The 27882-nt window shown below is 41.3% G+C and overlaps 2 protein-coding genes across 2 annotated transcripts; one reads left to right on the top strand and one right to left on the bottom strand.

The window, feature by feature from the left end:
* Positions 1 to 25: 25 nt before the first annotated feature.
* On the top strand, positions 26 to 2969 carry LOC126391343 (protachykinin). The gene is made up of 5 exons (XM_050046042.1): positions 26 to 307; positions 549 to 651; positions 736 to 759; positions 855 to 911; positions 2285 to 2969. Exons 1-5 carry the CDS (start codon positions 209 to 211, stop codon positions 2293 to 2295), a joined length of 294 nt encoding a protein of 97 aa, XP_049901999.1. The 5' UTR covers positions 26 to 208; the 3' UTR covers positions 2296 to 2969.
* On the bottom strand, positions 2594 to 27709 carry septin7b (septin 7b). Its single transcript, XM_050046043.1, has 14 exons — positions 27614 to 27709; positions 25454 to 25556; positions 23611 to 23717; positions 21326 to 21426; positions 21033 to 21167; positions 15132 to 15249; positions 13481 to 13573; positions 13279 to 13375; positions 13045 to 13096; positions 12779 to 12907; positions 10325 to 10345; positions 7308 to 7443; positions 5635 to 5777; positions 2594 to 3900 (listed from the first exon to the last, which is right to left on the bottom strand). The coding sequence occupies exons 1-14, from the start codon at positions 27662 to 27664 to the stop codon at positions 3861 to 3863; spliced, it is 1326 nt and encodes a 441-aa protein (XP_049902000.1). The 5' UTR covers positions 27665 to 27709; the 3' UTR covers positions 2594 to 3860.
* Between the last annotated feature and the right edge of the window lie 173 nt (positions 27710 to 27882).

The raw sequence follows: 27882 nt of genomic DNA, 5'->3' as shown, positions 1-27882 counted from the left end.
AAAAGCCCTTGTGCGCAACAGGAGCGTTAATGGACCCCCGTGGCGCAATGGCGCAACGTCAGGGAATAAACGCGGGTTTTCTCTATATCAGAGAGGTGTAGACTTCCTGCACACAAATATATATCATTACCTTTAATCCAGGCTAAAGGGGTTTATCGTTTACAATTTTTACGCAGACGCATTTGGGTGAAATTACGCACGGTTTTGGATGATGGAGCTGGTTAAAGTTGTATTGGTTGTGCTGCTTCTGACAAATGTTTACTGTCAAGAAATGGATGTTGACAACTGGAGGGACAGAGTCGGAGAGGTAAGATGTTCATACTTATTAGAATCAAATATTTATATTCACACCAGCGTTTCCTTAAAGATTTGGGCATGGAAAAGTCTTCACTGAAACGCAAAATAATTTAAGATATTATTTGTAGGTAATGTGATTTATTTGACACATCTGCCGCTGGACATTGTGAATATTTATTATGCAGTAATACATTTGCAATATTTATTCTCTGCCTATACATTTTTCTGTCACACACACACACACACATCAGGACAAATGGCCAAACTCTGGAGTGGTTCAAGATATGTTAGTGAGACTGACCAGAAAGCCAGGACCGCGCCAGTATCTCGGACTCATGGGGAAGAGAGATTACGGTAGGGCATTACAGAGAGTGTTTACTGTACTTATGTTTATGACTGCTGCCTCCATGTCTGATTTTATTTCTTTCCTCCCAACAGCAAAAACGCAGACAGCACGTAAACGTAATTCTTTTGCTTGTTTTCAACATCAGATATCAATTCCATTTTTCTTTTTATTCTTTTTTAGATAAAGTGACATGTAGCTTTTTGTTTCACAGGACATAAATTCCAAACCTTCGTGGGTCTGATGGGTAAAAGAAGCTTTGAGGATCAAGGTACCTCCAACTGTGACATTAAAGGATCAGTGTGTAAGATTTAGAGGATTTGGTGGCATCTAGGGGTGAGGATTGCATATTGCAACCAGATGAAACTCCTCCCCTGGTTAGGATTTCTTTGGTATTCATTGTTCAGGTGTTTTTTACTGGGAGCCGAATAAGTCACAGAAGACTCCTCCTCTCCGAAATGAACGGACCTGCGATTTAGACCAGTAAAACACTGACTAAAGCAGTTTCACGTTACAAATCTGTGTTTCTCTTACACTGTTTGGAACATTGGAGACAGGTCGCTAACCTAGCACCTCCTTATGTGCGTGCATCTTTTTTCTCTACCTTAAGATCCAGATGTTGAGGAGGTTCTTACCAGGAGCAGAATTATCTGCAGAGGTCACTTCCTCTCCAAAACAACCAGAAAATTTAAACCGGTAAAAACACTGAATAAAGCAGTTTAGCATTAAAAAATCTGCAGTTTTCTGACACTCTTGATGCAGTGGGGCTTCTAATTACTAATGTCCCGATCTAAAGCCAGTGTTTAGTTTGTCCATTCTGGGCTACTGTAGAAACATGGTGGTGCAATATGGTCATCACCATAGACAGGGACCCATTCCCTGCGTAGATGTAAACGGCTCAGTCTTAAAGGGATAGTGCACCCAAAAATGAAAATTCAGCCATTATCTACTCACCCATATGCCGAGGGAGGTTCAGGTGAAGTTTTAGAGTCCTCACATCCCTTGCGGAGATCCAAGGGGAGAGGGGGTAGCAACAAAACTCCACCTAATGGAGGCTGACGGCGCCCCAGATTCAAACGTCCAAGAACACATAATTGAAACCACAAAATATCTCCATACTGCTCGTCCGTAGTGATCAGTGCACAGAGAGGCAGTCAGAGCTACAGGCTACAATGAGGCTAAAAACAGAGTTCAAATGATGTTTTTCCAAACAACTTTTTATGTCGGTGCTTCAGGACACTTGGATCACTACGGACGAGCAGTATGGAGATATTTTGTGGTTTTGTGTGTTTTTGGACGTTTGAATCTGGGGCGCCGTCAGCCTCCATTAGGTGGAGTTGTGTTGCTACCCCCTCTCCCCTGGGATCTCTGCAAGTGATGTGAGGACTCTAAAACTTCACCTGAGCCTCCCTCGGCATATGGGTGAGTAGATAATGGCTGAATTTTCATTTTTGGGTGCACTATCCCTTTAAGTAGTGAAAACACAATTCTTATTTTCAGGTGATTACACACTGAAGAAGACACTTATTATATTACATTTCTGCCAATATATCCACCTAAATCCTTCACACTGGACCTTTAAAAATACTTGTGGGCAATTTCAGTGAAAAATCCACCTGGTAACAGCTGATGTCATCCCTGCAGGAGCCCAGTGAGCTGCACAGATGATTTGAAGATCTACATTTGTTTTCTTTGTTTCATTTCTGAACAAAAAATATATTTTGTTTAGTCAGTCATTGTTTCATTAAAAATGTGACATACAACAGTCGATTGTGACACAGCTGCCAACGCTGAGAAGCTTCAGACCAACAGCGCCATCTAGTGTTAAAATAAAATGATGGAAAATGCATCACTGAAGCAAACCCAACAGTGATATTTGAATGTAAAAACAGTGTTATGTAAAAATAAAAGTGTCCACACCAGTTTCCATAACAAACCCGTCTCACTCCTCAATATCATCACAGGTTTATTAAGTGACTTTGTACAATACAAATGAAAAATAAAATTAAAAATACAGAGATGGAGTACATAGCCAAAGCAAATTGCGGTGTTGACTCTTCATTTCCCACAGATCGTTACCGCAGAGTGATTGAAGTATTGTTTTTCTTTTAAAGCGTCAATGGACTGTCCTATGTGAAAGTGTGTTTCTTGTTAAAACAGTGGACGCCGCTCTCAAGTCTCTGAGGATTTTCTAAACATACAAAAGAAGTTATTACTTCAGCTGGCTCGGTATATATAAAAATAAACTAAAGTGAAATATAACACTTATGACATTATAAATGGTGGTCCAAGGCTAGTGGAAATAGCTAAACACAGAGGAAAAAAGAAAGCGTTACATTTCAGAAAAAAAAGAAGCTTTAGCCATTTTTTTAATCTATAAAAAAGGCCCAAGGTGCATTTTATTGTTTGTCTTGGTTTCAAGGTTTTTCTGTTGACACCGTTTCGTTTCTGTCGCACTGATGAGGAGGAGGGTTAAAGGTTTACCGGATACACTCAAAACAAAAGAAAAAAGGATTAGTTAATGCCTTGTCCTCTTCTTACTTTAATACACAAAGGAAGATCGGGTTAATGTTCATATACTGTTACTTTCATAACTCCTGTAAACAAGTAAAATTCACCAGAACTTGATTGTACAACAGTCAGACATGACTCATGGTTATTTTTTTTTTTGTCTGTGCTCTCCATAAAACTGTACACATCATTCATTTCAAAGCAACCTTGGGGTGGAAAAAAGAGAGCAGCAGGTCGGGGGCGGGGACAGTATTCAGTTATAACAACAACAATAATAATAATAATAATAATAATAATAATTATAACATCAATAATAATAATAATAATAATTAAAATAATAATATGGGTTTGGCCTTTCTGAAACTGGGTTATTTTTTCAATCCTTTAATGATGAGTCCCGAGGCAGCGAGGGGGCTCTGTGGTGGCGGCTCTGACCGTACATTCAGACCCCCTCCACCTCCTCACATACCCATACTACCCCCTCTGGTGGCTGGGAGCAGGAGCACAGCTGTGCTGGCAGACAGAGCAGGGACAGGAGATAAGGAGCGGTGGGAAGAGGGGGGAGGAAGGGAGAGAAAGAGAGAGAGGGAGAAGAGGAGGAGGAGGAGGAGGAGGATGTGGGTGATGTCAGTGCCACACACTGGCATCCTGACCGGCAACGTTGGCAAACAAAAATAACTCGAGTTGGGGTGGTCCTGCCGACTGTCTTTTAAAAGATCTTGCCTTTCTTTTTGTTTTTCTCCAGAGTCCTGCAGGAAAGAAGAGACACACACATAGACAGTATAATCAGTAACTACATTTTAAACACCATTTCAGCTCTTTTATGTTTTATGTTTATCTAGTCATAGCAAATACATATATCACTTAATGGAAATAAGATATTAATGTTCACAGCACTGACTGGGGGAGAATACAACATGTGACTTTTGTTCATTAATCATATTTCCAATGCAGCTATTAACATGAAATTAGAACAGACAATATTATTAAAAGGACAGCTCACCCAAAACATCAAAGATCCATATTTTCCCTCTTACCTCTAGTGTTATTTATCTATTCATTATGTTTTGGTGTGAGTTGCTGAGTGTTGGAGATATCAGCCATAGAGATGTCTGTCTTCTCTCCAGTATAATGGAACTAGATGGCACTCAGCTTGTGGTGCTCAATGCACCAAACATACACTTGAAAAACTCAACATCAATGTCTCTTTGCAGAAATCATGAGCTGTTTACTGAAGATAATCCACAGACCTTGCTGTGAGCAGATTCATGTAGGAACTATTTTCTTTCTACTGATCTACACCCGACAAATGTATCACTACGCAGAAGATCTACTGCTAGCTCACCTAGCACCACTGAGCTAGCTAACGTTACAGCTCCAGTAGGCAACATCGTTTCGGTATAATTGAGTAAAAATTTTATAATATGCTCTAAGCATAATGTAAATCAAGTGGTCTGAGACAAACAATAGCTTTCTGCACCTCACCGTGGCTCTGTGTTCAGCCTCTAAAGAATCAGTATCGTGCCGATGTGCATCAACCAATCAAAGGTCAGCTAATACCACTGCGTTCAATGGCCGGCAGAAGGGGAGAGCGAGCGGCAATGGCGAACAGTGCACCAGGTAAAATAGCTATTCCAGCATTGGCTACAACTGCCTACATGGCTAAACCCAAAAAAAGGAAGACAGAACTCGGTTCCCAGGAGCCCGGGAGGGAGGGGAAGGGTGAGATGGGGCCTGGCCCGGACGGAGGGCACGAGGGTCGGCCATGGGAGTGGAGCCGAGGGCTCTCCGCGGAGAGGGAGAGCCCGAGCCTCGGGGGTATGTGCGGGGCGGGCTGCTGCGCGGTGAGGGAGAGCCGAGGCTCCCAGAGAGGGAGAAATAGAACCAAGTAGGATAAAATACTTGTGTGCTCATCTGGTAGGAGGAGCTCAGGGCGTAGACGAACGAAACCTAACTGAGATGAGACTCAAAAATCAACCGTTTTCAGGCTTTCTACCTACTGCAGCTTTAATGTTTACATCTTGCTGTCACAAGCATGAGTTGTCCACAAGTGGCTGCACGTTTCTTTCTGCGCTGTGATACGGTTGGCAGGTGTAGTTTGGTACAAAGAAAATAGTACCGACATGAAACTGCTCACAACAAGGGCTGGAAAGAGACATTGCTGTTAAGTTTATATATAATATATATTATATATAATAATAATAACATATTGCCACTTTGAGCACCACAAGCTGAGTGCCATCTAGTTCCATTATATTGGAGAGAGGGCAGACATCTCTACTGGTAATATCTACATTAATAATGTGTGAAAACCACAGAAGAGTCTGACAACCACAAGGTGGCACTAATCCACTACTGCCCACCATTCACCCTCCACTGAATCTTATTGTCTAAGTCAATCTCACAGTGCCTGAATTTGTGCAGGATGAAGGATCTTAAATGTTTTGAACCATGAGAGGTGTGCCAGTTTGTTTCAGCTGTACCTGGAGGCCTCCAGTTTCTGCTGCTCCAGGCGCTGCTGGGCCTCCCAGTTTGCTCTCTCCTCCTCAAACACGCGTCTCTTCTCCTCCAGCTCCTTGTGCTGAGCCTCCAGGTTCTTCTTCATCTGCTCGTGACGCCGCTGAAGCTACAGAGACAGAACAGAACAGAGGAGGACGTCAGTGCTTTGTACCGAAAAAGCAACCTCTCACATGTGGTAAAAAAACTGAGCACAGACTGCAAAACATGAACTACTGAGCCTTTTATGTATGTATATATATATATATATATATATATATATATATATATTACAATAGGTTTGGGTGGTGTTAAGGTATTACAATATACCAGGGTATTTAGAAATCCAAACACTATGATTTTCAGTACCATCAAAAATACAGACATCACACGCCACCGGAGGTCTCTCTCTACTTGTTGAACAGGCAGCTGAGCTGACAGACATAGCGACTCGGGATAACGTTACAGGATTAAAACCAGTCGACCAGCAATGGCAAGGAAAGATCGCGGGGAAGAACAGCATGTTTTCCTATTTAACTCAGGATTACGGGATTATTTCGATCAAGCCAAAGCACCATACACAAATACCGTCATCTACAATTTACCCCTGTGAAATTTCAGAAGGTATGAACGTATAAAAAAATAGACACTGCCCAAGCCTACAATACAACACCTTCTTTAGTGAGGGTGAATTCAAATAAACAAGCCTTTAAACAGATGATACTGTAGTTGCATCAGAGAGAAACAAGAGTCTTGCTGTGCTGTAATATTTTCATGCTTCACAGAAAATTAAACTGTTATCTGTCAGTTAAACAGAGTTTTTCCTTATCCGCTCTGAGGGTCCAAAGGACAGAGAGATGTTGTACGCTGTAAAACCTCTGAGGCAAATTGTGATTTGTGATATTGGGCGTTACAAATAAAATTGAATTGAAAATTTAAAAGGTACAGCCTTTAAACTTGACCTTTTTATTTGCTGTGTCAGATTAGCATGCAGAGTGTTTGTAACCTATACACAAACACCAAACTGAGTTATTGCGGTATCTATAATCTGACTGCACATCAGTAAAATCAGCACTGCTTTTACACACTACATGTAGCATTGTTATACGAGGAACCTCTCAGATCAACAGTGGAAGTCATGACTAATCAGTATTCAAAGTTTCAAAGGTGTCAGCCAGCAGATGTTAACTCATTTTTAATTCCACAGAATGCAGACAGAAGTGTTTAAATCATATTTGACTTTCTTGTTCCCCTGATTTAAATAAGTTCTGTGATGTTCGAGCTGTAGAGCTTTTTTATCTTGTTGTCATGATCTACACGTGGAAATAATTTAAAAAATATGCCACTGGGTCCATCAACACATGTTTAATACAGTGCTACAGTCAGCATGTTACACACGTGTGAACTGCTCTTCTAAATCTAACGACTTGATTTCAGAGACAAATGAATAAAACACGAGTACAAAAGAGGGAAGTAAAAAACAGAACATCCATTTACACAAATCAACAGCTCACTCTCGTACGAGCTCACTCACACTTCTAACCGCTGACACACGTCAGCACAAGAGGAAGGAAGGAGCTCAGACAGATGAGTAACTTCATAAGGACATGAACTGCAGTGTTAAGCGTGCAGTGTGTGTGTGTGTGTGTATGTGTTTTACCTCTGCTTCAGAGTCTTTGAGCTTCTGCACTTTTTCCTTGACTTTCATCTCAAACACCTGCTCCATCTCCATCTCCATCTTCTTCATCTTAGTCACATGCTCTCGCCTTTCCTCCTCCATCTGGGCCAGGGGACTCCTGCACAAGGAGAGAAGGAGCGCACACACACACACGCGAACACACACACACACACACATACAGATTTAGACCGGCTACGGAGCATCACAGGCATCGGTGTCCTCATCAGTCTGCTGATACATTGTGAACAGTAATTATTCGAGCTGTCACGATCAGAACTTCAGTCAGACAACAGTACGACTGTTAAAGCTGAATTTAATGAACTTAATTTAGTGTATTCAATAAACTAGACTCTGATTTGTTCTGATATCTTATTTCAGCATTTCCTTGTCTTCTTAAATGTGTTTGCATGCAGATTAGAAAACTGACTAAGGTAATAAAGGGAGAGGAGTAGGAGGAGCATGTTTTACTTTCACACAACAGGTAAAAAGTAAAATATGAAAGACTCTACACAAATCTCAAATCGTAACAACATTAACCATCATTTCCCAGAGAAGTACATGTTGGGGAGCAGGAGGGAAAACAGAGTGAGAGGTAAAGTTTCAGGAATGACGGGATCCAACAAGGCTGTGACAGGAACAGGAAACCAACCATCAGGCTTTTCTGAGAGGTAGAGGAAGGACCCAGAGACTAATGCAACGCACCTGTGAGTGCTGACTGTTAGTGCAGGTGGTGGGTTACTTGTTAGTAAAGCTCATCAGGATTTTTCATTGCAGTGTTAGTGTACAGAGACTTGACATGAAACACATGGAGAGGTTACTGTGATTATGAGGAGTGACGACAAGAGTGGAGCACTTATTTTGGTTTTATTTCAATTATAAAAGAGGTAAAAACTAAAGGAGACCGAGGCAAAAACAATACAATTTTAAAGCTGTGATATACTATTTAAAATAAATACTTGCTTGTCTACATTTGTCTGGGAGTATTTAGCATATTTCTACATCCTCACAGTAACAATTGCAGAGAGAAAACAAACTACAAACTACAAACAAAAATAGATGCTAGGTGTTGCTTTAAAGGACCTGAAAACCCATTTTGTCAGTTAGCCTCTTATAATGAGGCACACAGCATTTTCTGCCACAGTTATAACGGCTATGGTTATTTTAGTTGAAATACTTTATTATACTTTACTTACTTTATTTATTATATTTTTCTCACTGGTTTGTAGCACGTGAATCTAAGCTGGTAAAAAGCAGAGTAATGTCATGAGTATTATGCATGATTTCTGCTTGACGCATCCCGAGTTCTGTGTGTTCGCACAGGCAAAGCGATGTTACACCATCAGACTCTTCGCAGGGATCCCGTGCAGTGGATTTTCACCTTTTAATACACATCAGACATTTTCTAACTCAGCAGACGCGTATGGACAGATTACCATAGTGCAGATTCATGTTTTCGAGACACTGCCCCCTACAGTTTCTGAGACAGTTGATTTGGCCATGAGGAGAAACTGAAGAACGGAACTGTAACAGAGTATATAAAAGATCCAAACGTTTCCTTGTTAAGATGCCGCTTCAGCTCGAAGGAAGGCATTACCGAGTCTTTATGCGTGGTTTATGCTCGCTGTAGTGTCCATGGCGCAAGCTTCAGGTGCGAGAAAATTATCTAATGACCCCTTTTGCGTTGAGTCCGAGGGCTCTCAAAGTTGAAGCAGCGCTTGGTCACGCACCTCTGAATTTTTGTAACTTGGTGCAACAGGGAAAGATTTCTACAGGGATACCTTTGAGGGAAGACTAGCAGAGCATGTTCACTTGTACAGACAGCTCTACGACTCTACATTGACCATAGGGACAATCAAATGGCCTTAAATTCTTTGATAGAAATAGTCACGACACTGGAGGAAAGAAAAGGCCTTTTCTCGTGGGGCATACAGGAACATGCGGGGGGGGGGACAAAAAAAAACACCTGATGGAAAGAGTGGCGATCCGACGGGAAACAAAGCGGTTCAAAATAATTTCCACTCGGAGGTAAGCGACAGTAATAATTACGGTACACGAATACAATGTTTGGCAGTACACGGCTGTATCCTACTATTGCCAGGCAGCCTACATTTTTTGGTAATGTTCTTCATGGAAACACTTGCTGACTTCTTGCTTATCCACAGAATATTTGGTTTGTACACCCTCTGGCGTTGAGCACAAATGCATATGTGAATACTCGTGGCCCGCGTGCCACCTACAGAGGCCTGTGCCACGGTGTCTTGCGCCAAACACAAAGCTTTAAAGTCTTAATAAATAAAACCTAAGGATGTTTTTCCTCCACACTTTAACTTTGATTGTAACTTAAGTCCTGAATATTCAGGATTATAGAGAAATACTTCAGATCTGAAACAAGAGTTCAGGGGCTTTAACATAAATCTACCTGTTGTGCAGGTTCTGTATCATGACATAGACAATTTAGAATCAATGATAGACTAGAAAGTTTCATTTATGATTACAGATTATATGCGTGTTTTTATTCTTGTGCGCGTCTATGGTTGTCAGTTATATCCACCTCAAGCCAAAATGTTCTAAGTTGTAGCTTTAAGTAATTTCAGCATAATGGAATAATGTGAATGTCATGCATCTCATAATCGTTCTTAACCGCTCCGTACACCTCATGTTCAGGTCTCTATTATTACTCCAAGACGGGCTAACAGCAGCAGCAGGTGGAGGCAGCAATGAAAACAACAGTGGAAAGAATTAAAGGCTTTGTTGTTGGAAAAAGAAATTGAAGGCATCACATTCATAACTGTCAAACGACATTCATAAATGTGGCAATTCACAGTTTTTCTCCGGCTGTCCCTGGAAATGTCTACTGACAGGGGGAAGTCGGGGGGGAGGCAGACCTGAGTCAACAGGGAGGAAAGAAAACACCCGAATGCAGCCAACGGGGGGAGAGTAGAGGAAGAGTTCAGACGTACACAAGGGTCTTAAAAATAAGTGAAAAAATGACCACTTACATTCCTTCAACTGTGTCAAGTCTAAAAAACAAAAACACATACAACCAAACACACACACACACACGCAGACACACACACAAAAACACACACAGCATGCAATAATGAGGTCATGCACTAAAATAAAACTACAGTCTCTTTCTGTGATTTCAGCAACATTTTCACTGCAAATGGAAAAAAAAAAAAAAAGAAAGCTTGGAAAAAACAACAATGTGTGCTTTGTGAGCTGGGTGTCAAATACATTAGCAGAGTTGGCCAAATGTTGAGCTGTGTGTTAGCATCAGCGGTGTGAGGCCTCTGATCAGAACTTCAGCTTAGTGAGTTAGACATTTGCTTGTGTCTACATGAATGAGAGAGCAGCGTGGCGCTTTGGATGAAAACGTATGAAAATCAGTGGCATGATTTTATGCACAGTAGCACAGTGAGAGGCTACGACAAAAGCAGAATCACTGAGTGTTTGTCAAACACCACAAACAGAGAACGAATGGGTGATGAATGAACTCCCCCAACTTTGACTGTTCCAGTTACCTGCAACCCAAATACCTAAATGCATAAATAAGGATAGAGGTAAACAATGAGAACACAACTCATCATGTCATCATGTTGCTTTACCAGGGTTTCTGCAGGTTCACCACGTTAAATGTTATCTCTTTTATAATCCTCTCTTTAATACCAAATACAATTGATTGCAATTAAATGTCTGTTTTGCCATCATACTGGCCCAGCATGAAAATATGATGGAAAACCAGTAGGGATGATTTTGCCTTGACTTATCTATTATTATGTCAATTTTTTGTGCTGCAGGAAATGAGTCCAAAAAGCTAGAAAGGAGTTAGCATTTTAGCACTCCTGGTTCCCTCATCTTGAAGTTAATGTTTTTTTTTAAATGGGTTTTTGGTGAGATGCCTTAAGAGACTTTCAACTTTTGTTCTACGACATAAAATAAGTCGGTAAATTCCCCACTTGTAAATTAGAAAGCCTTTATATGTCTTAAAAACGGCGGCTGTTAACAGGTGGCTACATGAGACTACAGAGCATCATCACGCTTAACACGGCTTTACATTATCGTTGTGGTGGTGACGTTGAAGTCATGTGACCGTGACGTTAGCTTTTTACTTCCGTTTGCATTTAGGCTTTAATAAGTGTTTTTTTAAGATTATTTTTCTGGGCTTTTTGCCTTAATTGACAGGACAGTGTGTGAAATGGGGAGACAGAGAGAGAATGGGGACTGACACGCAGCAAAGGGTCGCAGAACCTGCAACCGTTGCAGCGAGGAAACGCCTCTGTACATGGGGCGCCGGCGCTATCCACTACGCTACCGACGTCCCATAAGTGTTTTTTAAGTGCTACATTGTAGGCAACTGGACTTGCTTGAGTTTCTTTAAGACATTTCACCACCTTTGTGAAGATTACCTTACTGAACACAACACGTAAATATCATAAACATGTGCCACAGAGTTTTCTTTCTGCAATAAGTCAAATTCCAATGGAACAATCCCATAGGTGTTTTGAGGAGAGAACCAGGGCCACACTAACTTCAGTGTTGGCCTACAAAAACACATCATCCCTGCAGCATTCTATAAAACAATAATTCTCAATGGTATAAATAATCAAATTAATGTGACCTTGATCTGGATATGCAGCATGAGACGGATGGAATAAATATGACTAATTACTTTAAGTTAATTTGCTAAAACTGCCACTTGCCCATCATGAGACAATGAGCTTCTTTGCTACTGTAGCTAGCAGTGGTGACAGTTTTTGCTGCAGGTCTGATGGTGATGACTGAAACACCACAAAAAATTATTCAGCAGCCTCCTGCAGCACAATCCACTGCCGAAACATTACAAGTATGTAACGCCTCCCAACAGCCAACAGATACCAAAATATGTAATAATATCTAACATTACTGCCTGGGGTAGGCACAAGAAAGTATTTTAAGGAAGTCTTTTGTGAATCAAAGTATTTTTTAAGGAAAGTAAACCTGCAGATACCCTGTGTCACAAAATATCTCCCACTTAATTTAACAGGTGTAACTGTGAAACTTAAGGCCAGTTTAAAGCCAGCAGAAGTTACTGTATCAACATACTATAGGAAATGGAATCTCAACTCTCTCTTCAACATCTGCATCTGTATAAATAAATTTCATTCAACATACTGAAATGACATCCTAAATAGTGTCTACAGTACAGCTGCAGGTTTCCTGATCACTGGTTTTGTCAAAACTCCTAGTAGATGCAGCAAATATTTATCAGCATTTGGTCGGTGACACATAAATCTCCCAGACTTTAATAGGCTTGTAAATTGGCTAGATACACTAAAGACTGAAGCAGGTAACCAACAACTCAGAGCTCCTGTTCTGTTCTACATGATCTAAGCAACATTATTCAGAAGTGAATCTTTCCTGCCTGCCTTCACTGCAGCTGCTGTCTCTACTGTGCTTCCTGCAGGACTTACTTTGTGGACAGTTGACCTTTAGCCCTGTTATTGTCCACTCCGTTGTAGGTGACAGCAGCCAGCTTCCTGCTGCGGTAGTTTTCATAGTGGACGTTGTTTGTCACATCCTTCAAGTCCTGCATGTGAGTTCTGGGGAGGGACGGCAGAGAATTCAAAATATTTAAGATGCTCTCTGAGTAATATTTCAACTGCTCTTCCAGCTGCAATGAGATCGAACATAATAAACCATTTCAACGTTCTTTATGGAGCCTCTGTTGTTTCAGTACCTGATGAGCATGTCCCTGAGGATGGTGAAGTCGCAGTGGTCACTGTTTTCAACTAGAAGAAAAAAATAAGACATCAGTCAGACAATTATAACAAAATACTTTGAACTTGTTTGTACGTCAGACACCAAGTCACATCTTGCACTCGATTATGAAGGCCGACATGGGAGCATGAATAATGTTCAGCTCCTGTTTTCAGGAACGCTGTCCTGTCCTGAAGCATTTAAACATCCGTACCTTCTGCAACCCCCCAGGGGTATTGTCTCCCTCTGACCCTCTTGCTGTTCACCTCGATGATGGTGTTACTTCCTACTACAGCCAGCGGCAACTTGTCCTGGAAAAAAAACAATATTTGGCATTATTAATACAACTATTTGAGTATCTGGGTTTGTAAACTAGTACACTTATGTAATCTGATGTGCCATGTGACATATAGTACCTTTATCTTCTTCACCAGCCTGTTCTCTTCTTCATCATCCGTCTCAGGGAACTCGTAGATCTTGATTTTATGCTCCTGGATTTCCCGCATGATCTAGCAATAAAAGAAAAGATCTTTAAATCCCAACTGTCGTATATTTTGAGATTTTTATGATGTTTCAGAATTCGTTGTTGTTTCCTGACAATGTTGATGAGCCACACTGTCAAATATTTATTTATTTTTTTTAAGATATTTTTTGGGCCTTTTAGCCTTTAATTGATAGGACAGCTTAAGCGTGAAGGGGGGCGAGAGACAGGGAAGGACATGCAGCAAAGGGCCACAGGCTGGAGTTGAACCCGGGCCGCTGCGGCAACAGCCTTGTACATGGGGCGCCTGCTCTATCCACTAAGCCACCGACGCCCCAAATATTTTTGACAAATAACTCAACTTGTTCTCAAAGTTACAAAAAGAAGGTTGTTGCTTAAACAGGAAGATGACATATGACTGTAGTGTGTCTAAGTGGCAAACTGATTAACAACACTGCGAGCTAGTTATTCATCGTCATGAGCACAAACCCACAATGAGCTGTTACCCTGAGTTAACTCTTTCATGAGCACACACCCACTGAGTCAAAGATTGAGTTTAGAGCTGCTGCTCAGCGACACTCTTGTTCATCGAGCTAACCCAGTAGCCCAAAGCACACCCACTGAGCCAACAAACAATACCAATTCAAACTGAAATAGCAAAAGGTACTTTTGTGACAGCTGTTTTCCTCGTGTTTAAATGACTGTGACATGGAACAGAGTTGTTCATTTATTCTTATATGACTGAAAAAAGCAAAGAGAGCTTGTGAAATTTGGCAAACTTGCCGCTCGCCTATCTCCCAGCTGATGACATGTGTGCAGGCAGCACATATCCCAAGCTAGGGCAGTGGGTGCTGCGCTGGCTCTGCAGGTTAACAAGCTGCAGAGGCACCAGCAACATTTCCCAAAATGCAAGGCATTGGCTCAAGTGTATATGATGGCTGTCGTCTCATTGGGGAGCTGTTTTCAGGTGAAAGAGATGCAGAAAAATCCTCATCCTCACAGTTCAAGTATGCCAGAACGGCCATCTGGTAGCCATGGTAACGTTGACCCATTATGTCAGAGTATTAACCACAACCCCATTCTCTGTTTGAGAAAGAACATTAGCCAAAAACAGGAAGTAACCCTGCGTGGACTGTCTGATATCAAATCATCTGATAATAACATATTATAAAGGCTGCAGCATGTAATGATTTCAGTTGATACAACATTATAATGTGAATTTGTCTGACACAATCAAAATGGAGTATTTTTTGTGGTCACATGCTCTCTTTACTCTGCTATTTAGAAATGTTGCTTGTCTTTCATGGTCACACCTGTCTTTTTGCACACTGTCAAACAAACTATCACACAAAGCACATTGCAAAATGGAAACAGGAAATACTTATGAATCTTTCTTTCTCTGTATAATTTACAGCTAACCTTCCACACAGTGCAGGACATTGCTGTACACCATCCGTAACACCACAGAGCGCCTGCTTTATTTGGCCTCATGATGCACATTTTCGCCATCATACCGATGACTACAGTAAAAGAAATGCTCTCAGATACTTTTTCTGCAGTGGTGTGCAGCTGTGGAAACCACTGACCTGTTTCTTGAACTGTTGGCATTCCTCTGGGGTGAGGGTGTCTGCTTTGGCGATCAGCGGGATGACATTGACTTTCTCATGCAACCGTTTCATGAACTCGATGTCCAAGGGCTTCAGTCTACGTGGAGATAAAGATACAGCGTTACATGCAGTTCAAACTGGACACAGTGATCAGTGTCAAATCAGTTTGAATCACTGTTTAACTTGGTATGATATCTTCAATTTTCCAGCCTGCCCAGCAAATAATCAAACTGTTTTTGCTCCTCTGTTATTAAAGAATTAAATGGGATATTTTGGGGTTGACTGGATTTTGAATTTACATTTCATCACTGCTTCTTGTTTAGCTCAAGACAGCACAAGAATAAATGGAGCTATACCCAAATATAGACAAGCATCTGTGACGCACGAATGATGTTTGTAATGTCTAAGAAAACGACCTTGTAGTCGTGAGAAAGCGTCGCTATTCTTGGCCGTTTCTGAACCGGATAAATACCATCTGACATGACTGATTTATTGAGTTATAGTTTTGCATTTCACTTCCTATTTTGTTATAAAACATAACTTAATTTTCATTTGATTCTTCTTTGAGGGCAGAGTGGAAATATCCCTCTGAGTCAGGATCTGCCCTGAAGCAGAATATGATGCTTGTTTTAAGAGTGGGATGTTTGTCACGTCGCCAACAGAAATGCAGGTCAGTTTACAGCTCAGTGCTGCGCTGACACTCTCAAGAAAACCTGAATGCAACAGCTGAAAGCAACTGTTCTCTCTCACTTTCTTTATTTATTTATCAGATTAAAAAATGCACTGAAGACCCCACTAACATCATTAGCAGGTGACATAAGTCATGCTGTTGCATTCACAATGGGTATCATAAACCTTTATCATAAACCAAACAGCAAATAATGACAGCTGGTCCATGGAGCAGTCACATACACATCAGTGTTTCATCTGAGGTGGTGCAAATTAAAAACACCATAACACTGACAGAAATGTTAACTGACGGTTCATTTTTAAATGTTTTAAAAAGGTAGCTGTATTATATGAGCAATACCAGTCAAAAGAACACATTAAAGTGTGTATAAATTGGAATAAAACCAGCTCTGCAGGTCCAGAGTTTTCACAAACGCTGACACAAACTGACTTGAAAAACGTGCTGCTGTCAAGCTACAACGCAGAAAAGCCAAACACATCAACCTCAGTGTGATTCAGCACCCTTCAGGCTACGCTAAACATGTCCCAGACCAATCTCTTTCCTGAGGAGGAAACAATTTCAACCTCAGACGAGGACATTCCCCAAAATGTCTTACACAAATAGGGCGACATCTTTTGAGAGAACAAAAAAACCAAGCCAAAATGATCTTACATGGTGGAGACAACAAGCAAGTTATATGTAAAATTACAAAATATATAATATATATAATATAATTTCATTCAAATATTTGGGCTGCAACTTACAATTATTTAAAAACGATTATTGATAAATCCGTCATTCACAGTGCGGATCACAATACACAAGACACCTAATGTGACATCCTCAAATGTCTTCATTGTCTGAACAACTTTCCAAAACCTAAAGACATTCAGTTTACAATGACACAAAGAAGAGAAAAGGAGAAAATCTTCACAAATGATAAGATGGAACTCTGTGTTTTGGCATTTTAGCTTACGATATAATAATGATAAATCGATTATCAACATAGTTAAATAGCAAGTTAGATTTAAGACATTTTAATGCCATTTGGAATTAAGTTAAGACAAAAAAAAAATGTTTATATGAAATTTTTTGATACCATGGCAAAGACGAGGGAAGATCAGAATCAGGAAGTACCCGGCATTTGTTAGCGAGTTTTCTTGCCCTGATTCCCATCATGCCAAGTTTGAAAATTTTTTTGTGCATAAAATACAGAGTCTCGAATGCACTGCCTTTACTGGTTTCAGTCATGCCGCAATACATTGACTAAATAGCCAGTTCTCATTGAATCTATACTTTCTCATGTCATACAGGGTACAGCGACAGCTAGCTTGCAGACAGTGGATCCTCTGCTCTGAGCATTACACCTGGAAACAAAACATGAGTGTCGCTGGTTCCGCTATCCTGATGTGGTGTCTTAATGCAAGAGGCATTCAGTAAATGATTTATTTGAAGAAAAAAAAGGTGCAAGCAATTATTTTGACATTTTTACGACGCAACCTCACAGGAAAACCGATTCTACAATCCTACCTCCAATGTATTAACATTTTAAGGCTTTTGAAAAATTGATTCAAGACATTTTAATACCAATTAAGGCCTTATTTTTAGATTAATTAATTCAGTGCCTTTAAGACTTTTAAGGATCCAGAGAAACCCTGATTTGTCTGTGGATCAGCTATTTAGAAAGCAGATATCAGGGCTGAGCAGTATATCGATATCGTGTTACAAGACTGTAGGTGCTGTCTTTTCCTAGTTTGAAAGACTGTGTTTAAGGTGATGTAATTTTCTGAACTTCACTAGACTGTTCTCGCTGTTCTATTATTTGCCTTTACCCATTTAAACATCACATCCAAATTACTGATGAGTATTTATCAAAAACTGTGTAAATAATTTCTGAAAACACCACTTGTCAATCTTATGACATCATCGCAATATGTTGAGGTATTTGAAGAAAAATATCATATTTGTTTTTGTACATATGGCCCAGACCTTGTGGACATACAGTATCTGGACAATCAAAAGTTAAAATTTTTAAGGATCAGTATCCACGTTTTTTTCTTATTCACGATTCTATAAATAAGACATAAAAAACCTGTTTTTAATCATGTATTTTTGTTCTTATTTATTGTACATCCTCTTTTTTCTGTAATTACGAACTTGTGATTTTACACACAAATAAACTCACTTCCTGATTAGGTTGAAACTAAGGATTATATTCATTATCATTTAATCTGCCGCTTACTTATTTGATTTATCTTAAAGTGAAAAAAAAAAAAGAGAAAAAGAAAAAATCTCCGGAGCCCAAAGTGACGTCTACAAATGTCTCTCTTGCCTGATCATAAGTCCAAAAGCAAAAAGGTATTTGGTGAACTGTGATGAAGATGATAAGCATCATATCCTCACATCTAGGAGCTGAAACCTCAGAAATTGTAGCAAATTTACTCGATTACCAAAATAGCTGCATTTTATCTTTCTGTCAACTATTCGATTAATCAACTATTTATTTGAACTCTACTTTCTGATATTCACAATGTCTGGAAACAAGTCTCATACTTGAGTTCAACCACGGTTTTAAGGAATGACACGTTTAATGATTTAACGTAGACTAATGTGGGGGATTTTTTCCTCAATGAGTCACTGTCCTCCAACCTTCAAGAAAACCAGTCACCATAGTTCAGCTGGGAGTTCAATGTTCAGATTGTCTCTCAGTGTTGGAGGTCATTGTGCTGCTGTGTGAGAGCAGTCAGCTGGTGTTGTGAGGGGATGCTCTGTGTGTGTGTGTGTGTGTGTGTGTGTGTGTGTGTGTGAGAGAACATACGCTGCCCATCCTCAAGGCTAAAGTACTGCTTGTGTGGGTACAGAGGACAGGCTTGTACAAACACAATGTCTCACATCACAGAGGACGGACAGACTGAGGAAGGAGAAAAAAAAATCGAGGAGAGAGGAGGACAGAGGCTTCATCGTTGTGTACAGTAAGTCACGGTCAACAGCTTTAAGGACATGTGAGCATGCATACACTGGACATTTGCATACACAAATACGGTGGCTCCACACAGCAGACACAAACACATCACTATCCTGCCCTACGATGGCGAACAGCATGAGCTCCTTCTGTATTCTAAAAAGGTCATGAGCCTTGACTTGGGGCAAGCTTTGGTTTTAAACTCATACGTGCATTTAAATGAGGTATTGACTGAAACCAGCTTTTATTCAGGGCAGGAAATAACCTCTGAAGTTTCTCAATTTCACTGCTCCCACACTTCTGCTCTTCGACCGAATTGTGCATCACACAAGACACGTAAACTTGTGAAAAAAAAAAAGATCTGAGCTAATCGTACAAGATCTGCTGGCTTGTGAGAAACAAACATCACAGTTAAAATTCCACACAGCCCTCTCTTTATGAAACATTCAGTGATCAGTATCATCAGCTGGGCATTTTGCCAGCGTCTTCATCTCTATTGCTGGTGCCCCCCCTTTTTACCCTTTTACAAGTTTTAGCCCTTATTCTGCACAACACGCAGTCTCACATTATCATTTACAGAAATGGCCTAGGGGGAGCAGTTGTAGGAGATAGAGTATGACACATTTACTGCACACACTCACGAGCTACCCGGCGTGACAGAAGATTCATGCTTTCGGCCACTGAGCTGCTCTGAAACCAGTGGGGAGCTGCTAAATGTTAAAGGAGGAAGAGGAGTAGCTTTATTGGATTGTCCAGACTGCACAAGAATCTGACCCAGCAAACGTCACCTCCAGGCACAAATCTTATTCTCTGGCCTTTGGGGCACTCTTGACCTCTCATTTCCCTCCTTAGACTATTTTTTTTACTCATTTCCTCTCACTGTTCCCCCTTCCCTTCCAACGTTTTCCTTTCTCCAGTCCTTTTCCTTCCCAGTGTTGCCAACGTGGTGACTTTCTCGCAAGGTTTAGCAACTTTTCAGAGCGTCGTAGCCAGGCCTGTACTCGACTCATAATTATGACTGTTCAGGGTTTTTTTCCCATGAAAAGTTTTAAAGTTTGAACGGGGTTCAGTGAGGCGTTCAGTGCGACAGTGACACTCATGTAATTTAGTAAACTGCACTAACGAGGGATAGGAAATGTGCAACAGCGTTTTTTGCAGACACTAGAAATCAAACAAAAGCCAGAGACTGTATCGTATTAAGTTGCTTTGAGCAATAAAGTCACCACTTCTGGGGCATCGGTGGCTTAGTGGATAGAGCAGGCGCCCCATGTACAAAAGGCTTCATCCTTGACCCTCAACCAATCACAGGCGACAGTTGATCATGTTAGTGCAGGGCTACCCAGAGCTTTACATCTGTCCCACAGACGATTGGCCAACACACTTATAAACAGCTCCTGGAAGATGATCAGCTCTGCACTCAGGATTTTAGGTAAGCGGGCTATGGTACCATGCTTGTTGAGGTTGCTTAGCAACCTCAGACACAACTTGCCAGCACGCTCTTGAAAGCTGGGACAAAAAAGGCACAACAGTAGCACCCAGCACCCGACCTCGCGTTTTCCAGATGGCCTGTTATTCTGCAGCAAAATCTGGAGACCATAACATCTCCAGAAGTACCCTGCACTCTGACTTAAAACAATCTCAGTCGACTGCGGGGTCTCCGACTAATGATTCAAATCTCTGACTTTCAGAGGGCAGCCCTAGTCTTAGCGACTTTAATTCTAAAAAGCGACTCGCGACACATTTAGTAACTTATTCAGACCGTCAGAGAAAAAGATAGAAATATATTAAAATGTTACTCATTCCCAAGCATGCTGCTTAATTGCAGTCGACAGGCTCTCCCCCTCTCTCCTCTTGCGCCGTGCAGTAGGCGTGAAGAGGAGGCACCTCTCCCCATGGGAGTTCAGTTGTAGTGAGTTTCTATGGTTACGTTGATGCTCTCGCTTTCAGAATTGGATGCAGGAGAAAGTGGAGCACTACAGTATAAGTACCATAGATCTCAGACCATTCAATGTTTTACTGAGCATTTTTCTACTGAATCAAAATCAGTGTTAATGCTTCTATTAATGTGCGATGATGTCACCAATAGGCAAATAAGCATATGATGTCATCTGGTGACTTTTAACATCTTTTGGAGCTAGTGCTGGCTACTTATGTTGGAAAAGAGTTGGCAACACCGTTCCTTCCTCACTTGTCATGCAGTGACAAAGAAAGGCATTGGCTGTCTTATGAGTTTGTCTCCCAGACTCACCCATGTCCCGAGGGGGCGATAAAATACAGACAGCAGTGGATCCGGCTGTCGGGCATCTGCCGTCTGTTCACCCGGGATTCTGAGTTCAGGTAGTCCTCAAACTTGCTGTCTATGTGGTCGATGATTGGCTGCCAGCTGCATAATACAAATGACAGTTTCCGTTAAGAAACAAATCCCCACAGAGACCCAGAAGAACCCCTTTAGTAAGGGATGGTGGAGAGAAGCTATGACATGTTAAGGATTATACATGAAGGATATTATCTGTGCTGAGCTCAAGCTGTGGTGATCCTTACCAGTTGCTGTTGTCGACCGCATCTCCGAACCCTGGAGTGTCGACTATTGTGAGCAGCAGCTGGACGCCGCCTTCCTTTATTAAAACTTTGGATTGCTCCACCTGGCACAGGAGAAAGAATGACGTTAACATTGTGTTTACATCTGCCTTTCATAATTTAATTGTTCAAGTGTTTTGAAATCATTATCACTGTAACCTAATAACATCCCAGATCATATATTTCACATAGAAAACACTTAAAGCAAGCAGCATGTGGCAACACGCCGTGTCACACTGTGCTATTAACTAACTATGCTGAGAAGCCAGAAAAAGCATCTGGAGATAGCAACGCTGTCAGTCAGGAGCCAGACAGATAAAGTGCAGCACTTGAGGCACTCAAGATTCAGGACATCGTTGTGTAATTAGGGACGATGTAGGCATTCATGGCAGGAGCTGACAGTTCGTCATATTGGTTTTAACAAGTCAGACTCTTAAAGGTTTTACTGCACCTCTTAAAGATTCAATCAAACCTCATCACAGTGTTAAAAAGTATTTTTACAAATCAAACCGATTGTTAAGAGAGCTGAATCTAATTCAAGACAGTCTTATAAAAATAAATCTAAAAGAACAATCCTTTCCTACGATTTCTCAGATGATTTTTGGGGATGTTAAAGCTTCAGAGTCACTATTTTGCGTGACGTATGGTGAGAAAGGAAGAGATCATTCTTTATGCTCTTAACAGAGCAGGTCCTCTGGCACTGTAATACCGTTAATCACAATGTTTTATCAACAGAGCTTCATGTATGTTTTCATTATAATTTGTTATGTCTGTTAATGGTCCCGCCGCTGCTGTAACTGTTAACTACCAGGCCAAGAAGTTTAATGTTACTGTATTTATCAAAGAAGACTAATCTAACTGGGAGCTACACAGTTGAGAACACAGTGGAAAAAACTGATGATTAAGGTAGGAAGTAGGAAGTTCTGTCACTAACACAGATGTGCTATGAGACAGCAAACAATCTGTATTTGTTGGTGCTGTCTGTTGAGTCCTGGCCACAGTTTTACATAAAACATCACAGTGATGGTGCCAAAGCTGTAGGTGGGTTAGAGAATCTTACCAGCCACGGACATTTTCAGCTTTGATATTCGGTTTACTTAATGCTATATCAAAATTGTGTATTGGTTTCTTTTTCATCCCAGCACATAGAACACAGCAGGTGTGTCTTTTTAAAGGAGAGCTCGGGTTATTTCAACCTGGACCCTATTTTTTTCCATGTTTTATACCTGTGACTCGTGGGAACAACACATTTTAACACTGATCCAGTACTGGGAGAGACAGTTGCAACTGGCAGTGGCAAAACAGGCTACAATGGAACCAACTGGGGTCAGATGCACCAATTCAAGTGCTTGTTTTTGCCACTAACAAGCTCAGATTGTTATTATGGGCGTCTTACAACATTACGGAAAGGACCCTACAGAGAAATGAAACATTTTGAGATACCTTTCACTTCATCTGATCTGTGTCTTGCTCAATGAGAAGTCTTGTTCTGAAATCTGGCAAACTTTGTTACAAGGTTGAAATCAGCTAAACATTCAGCCATGACACTGAAAATCTTTTAGATAAAAGATGTGCTTTCTGCACTCCAACACAACAAACTGTTGCCAGTACTACTATCTCCAAATCTCACTGGCATTTCCACCATTTTCTACCTGCAACAAGACTTCTCTTTTAGCGAGACTCGAACACAAAACGGACCGGAACAAGCAAAAGGGATGGAAAAATGTTTCATTTTCTTTTCTGTAGTGTAATAAGACACTCTTAATAACAATCTGAGCCTGTCAATGGCAAACACAAGTACTTTTAGTGGACGTAAATTGATGGGGCGCACCTAACGCAAGTGGTTACATTTTAGTCTGTTATGATTTCCACAATGTAAAGAACAACACTTCTCTTTGAGTAAGACTCTGACACAAATCAGATCCAAATAAGTGCAAGGTGAGGAAAAACGTTTCATTTCTCTGTGGGTTCCTTTCCGTATTGTTGTAAGACACCTATGATAACAATCTGAGCTTGTTAGTGGCAAAAACAAGCATTTTTAATGGAAGTAAATTGACGTGATGCACCTGCCCCCAGTTGGTTTCACTATAGCCTGTTTCATCGCTGCCAGCTGCAGCACTCTCTCTCTCAATACTGGACCAGTTTTAAAAACCGTTGTTCCCATGAGTCACTTAGATCCAAAAACATAAAAAATAGACTCTAGGTTTAAAATCTCAGCTCAAAGATCAGATCTGTTTGTCAAAATGTACCTGTACAGTCTTTTTGATTCTGTGTGAAGGTCCAGGATACTCTGCTGAATACAGGTCTGTTAGGAACAGAGAGTTGATCAACGTGGATTTGCCCAACCCTGACTCACCTGGAATAAAGCAAAAAAGGAAAACAAATCAGTATTTTTGGACGACTGTGAACTCTGTTCTTCAGGTTACAGATAGAAAGTTGGCCCGACTGTAAAGCAGTGTATTACTTGGAAGACAAATATTGACAATTTACAGAACAAAAGCTCAACCCTATGTATTATATCCACACAAAGATCACTGTTGACATCCTAAAGACAATCAAAGGCCATGTGTCTGTCCGGGGATGAGACTGACATTTGCCCAAGACATTTATCCATTTGGGTCTGCAGTTAAAAGGCTAAGGAAACAACACAGACAATGGCTCTTGTTATGTGCAGCCGACTGGCTGTGCGGTCTGGGAGGCTTCTCAAGCTTGGTTAGCCATTGTGTGCCCAGTTTCCAAGCTCCCAATGAAAAGAATCATTAGTGGAAACGACCACTGACACTGCCCGCCTTGGCTGATGGCCACGAGTCAATATTTAACGAGCCACCATTTACACCAGAGCTACAGTCAAAGGGTAGTGTGTGGAGCTCGTACCGAAGCATTTGTTTGTTGTGCAGTTTATGCATGGCACATAACTGTGTGGGTATGAGCTTGTTAAATTTACTGCAATATGAAGTGATGACAGGCCTGTGAAATGAGCTGCCCCTCAATCTGTGAACTGAACAGGTTGTTGGGTCATGCGTTTCATGAGGCGTGGGCAGACGACGTGCCAGTCACTGCTGCTAATACCAGTCCCCTCTCTCCTTCCCTTCCTCTTTCTTTCATCCTCTTTTCCTCTTTCACACCACACTGGTGACGCACTGCGTTGCACGACGGGGACATGTGGGCTCACAGCTCATCAGAGCCAAGAAAAGCTGAATATTGTGTGTGTGTGTGTGTGTCCATGTAAGAGGGTGATACCATAAAACAATGGCAAGCTTTAAACTACCAGCCCAGAAACCTCAGCTACTTCCCTTGTTGCTAGATGTAACGCCATTTTTATCTTTTCTGAAATTATTCCCAAAATGAAGCCTTTTGTTGCAAACACATTAAAGCATTCACAAGCCCAGGAGGAGCACTTGGTCACAATCCAGCAGCTTTTACAGTGGACACCGCAGAGAATAGAAGCAAGCAGGATCCAAGTGCCTGGTCATGAGGGTGTTCTAATGTAATACCTAATAATAGCAATAAAAAGACTGCAAACTAACATGTTACTAGAATGTATCAGCAGCACCATAAGCAAAAAGCCTGAAGAGACAGAGTGTTGTGGAGCGCAATGGGAGATGCGCTATTCTTAGAGGCATGCTGGGTACAAATTCTGTCGGTCCCACCACAGGAAATGGTTTTGACCCGAGGAAACATTTTCCCTCCAAACAGGGTCTGATCAGCCGAGGAGGATCTTGGCTCGGTGTCAACCACCACATCCAGGCATTTTACAAGAATGTGTCCATTTTTGATTCGCTGCGTGGAGCTCAAGATAAATCCATACCAAATGTTTCTGTTCAGGGAGACAGTGTCAAGGACCTGACATCAAGATTAATTCGAACAACAGCAACGCAACACCCCCCTCCTCTCTGACTCAGCAATTAACACTACAAAGCTGGGGGCATGTCCCTCGTGTATAAATATGACTGCGCGCACACACAATCCCTCTGTCTCTCTCCCAAAAACAAACCACAGCGAAGGGTTTTAAGATGCCAACCGCAAGAAATACAATGAAATGATTCATGTAAAACAAGAGCAAACAGAGGGCTGAGAAGCGTGTGTTCTTACCCACGACCATCAGGGTGAACTCAAAGCCCCTCTTGACAGACTTCCTGTACACTTGGTTGGGGAGGCTTGCAAAGCCAACATATCCTTCCAGATTCTTTTGCTGCTGCAACACAGTAAAAAAAAATAAAAATAAAAAATACACACATTAAATCTATAAAGAAATCTAATCTTGCACTTTATCTTGCGCTTTAACTGCAAGGCTTTAAAATGGTTTTTATCGCCCTAACCCCACGCTGCCAAAACTGAAATATACTCCCACTGAACCCTAATGTTCCCCTCCAGTGGATTGAAAGTTAAAAAAAAAACATCAACATTTTTTAACACTGTTTGACAACTTCACATGCTTACTCTACATCTGCCTGTTCCTGTTTTCATTTTTTTTTAAACTTACAAAGAGTGAAATATTCAAACCCAATTTGCCACCATTTAAATAAAGTTGGTATACTGGAATATTTTGAGATCTTGCGTAAAATTAGATGAGGCAGAGCCGGATGCTGATTGTCCGTATGAACGTAATGGCTGGAAAAACTAAGGTCCAATCATGTCAAGTATAGAGATAATTTAAATACTTACAGCTGTTTTGTGTAGATCCATGTAATGCCATCCCAATCAGCAGGAAAAGCCAGCGTTTCCAGGGTCGGAAAGCAAAGGGAGAGAGCACAAAAACAAAAAAGGCAACAGGGAATCAATCTCAGGCCATCTGACAAACAAACCATTCTGTCTCCAGAATCAGTTTCCCAAGCTGAGAAGCCTGAGGCAAAATGATTCATGATCTGGGCTACTGTAACAACACAGACAGTTGGCCAGTGTGGTACATATTCCACTCCACTTGCTCCTTTAATGTCAATGGCACCATAAAGCAAGGCCCATTCACTGCTGCAGCTTTTTCTTTGCACCCGTGGCTAGGAGAGGATTTCTGCCTCTTACTCTGGAGCATCTCCTGCCAGCCAACAGCAGCCCCTCATGTCTTCTGCGTGACGCTGTGACTTCATGTGCTCATTTGCCTACAGGATGTGCAGTTTAATCTCAGCAGCATCCCACTGCATCATTTTGTGAATCATTATGTACTGGATTTTACAAATAGGTTAACTGACAAACCGCCAGCAGCCGTCTTTTATAACAGCTGCTTTTTGAAAAGTAAAAAGCTGAGAGGAATTTGAGAGATCTGTCATTTTAAAGTGACAGCTGTCTGTTTCCTTTTCCGGCAATGTCTGACAAGCCTGCTAAAGGAAGTGGTGACAGGTGGAGGACTGAGCTACAGTTTGCTTGTGCGTATTTTAAGAGTTTTTTGTGTCAGTTTGAGAGAAACACCAGTTACAGTATTGGCTTGGAGGTCACAGTCTGAAGCCAGTGAACTTAAAAAGAGTCAAACATGAACTCTGAGGTAGTAGATCCACTGTAATCCAGATTAGATGGCAGCCGTGCCCTCCTTATGCCTAACCCTGACACATCTTCCAGCTTTGGCTTTGTTTGCCTAACCTAGATGCTCCAATCATGGCAGTTTAATCAAATTATTGATCACGCACACTAATGCAGCCCCCATCTAGGGCACACAGACGACACAGAGTGGTGGTGCTCCCTGTTTGAAGTAGCATTGTGAAACGGGCACATTTGATGCTAGCTACAGTGACTGTATTCAGCATAATGCGGGGCTATTTAACGTTACCTCACGTCAACAAACGTGTAAAAGTCAAATACAAAGCCACAACACCTCAATGCAGTAGTTAGCATTGACGTGAGCTGATTAATCCAACAAACGACACCAAGTTAGCCAGTTAGTCTAATTGCTAGTAATTATAACGTTAGACAAGCTTTAAAAACACAATTATAACGTGTGTGTTAACGTTGCTGATAGTGTGAGCTCTTAACACACACAGAAACGTTTACCGGAATACTTTGCTAAAGAGCTAAAGACAGGAAATGACTCTCCCGTTAGGTTATGCAGGCTGCTAGCGAAGCTCGGGCTAACAACTAGCTAGCTAGTTAGCAACCCATCCAAGTGGAGGCGGACGACTGGGCGTTGGTTGCTCAGACAACTGCAGAAGCTAAATAGCAGCGCGGACAAATTATTAAAATAAAGCGAATCCAATCCAACACAAATTATCACAGTTGGACTTTACAGCGCTGGTTTGTGAATAAATCTTGACAGTATCTGACTGCAGCAGTCTCACCCATAACGTTGACGCTCCCTGCCGCCTCAAAACCGATCATTCACAAGCCGACATTCCCCTTCTCACTGCCTCTGCCCGAGCTACGCACTATGAGGCACGCAGCGCATCCCGTGATCAACCGCCCTACGCAGAAAGGCTGACGTAAATCGTACGTGAATCACAAAGGGAGGAACACCCAAGTCTCGCGATAGCTTGTAATTTCTTTGAGTGTTGATGCGGTCTCGCGATAATGAGCAAATAGACGTTTTCGTATGTGGA

The sequence above is a fragment of the Epinephelus moara genome, chromosome 6 (genome assembly GCF_006386435.1).
Source record: "Epinephelus moara isolate mb chromosome 6, YSFRI_EMoa_1.0, whole genome shotgun sequence".
Classification (NCBI taxonomy): Eukaryota; Metazoa; Chordata; class Actinopteri; order Perciformes; family Serranidae; genus Epinephelus; species Epinephelus moara.
The sequence above is the reverse complement of the archived record's forward strand: the minus strand, read 5'-3'. Positions and strand labels throughout refer to the sequence as shown.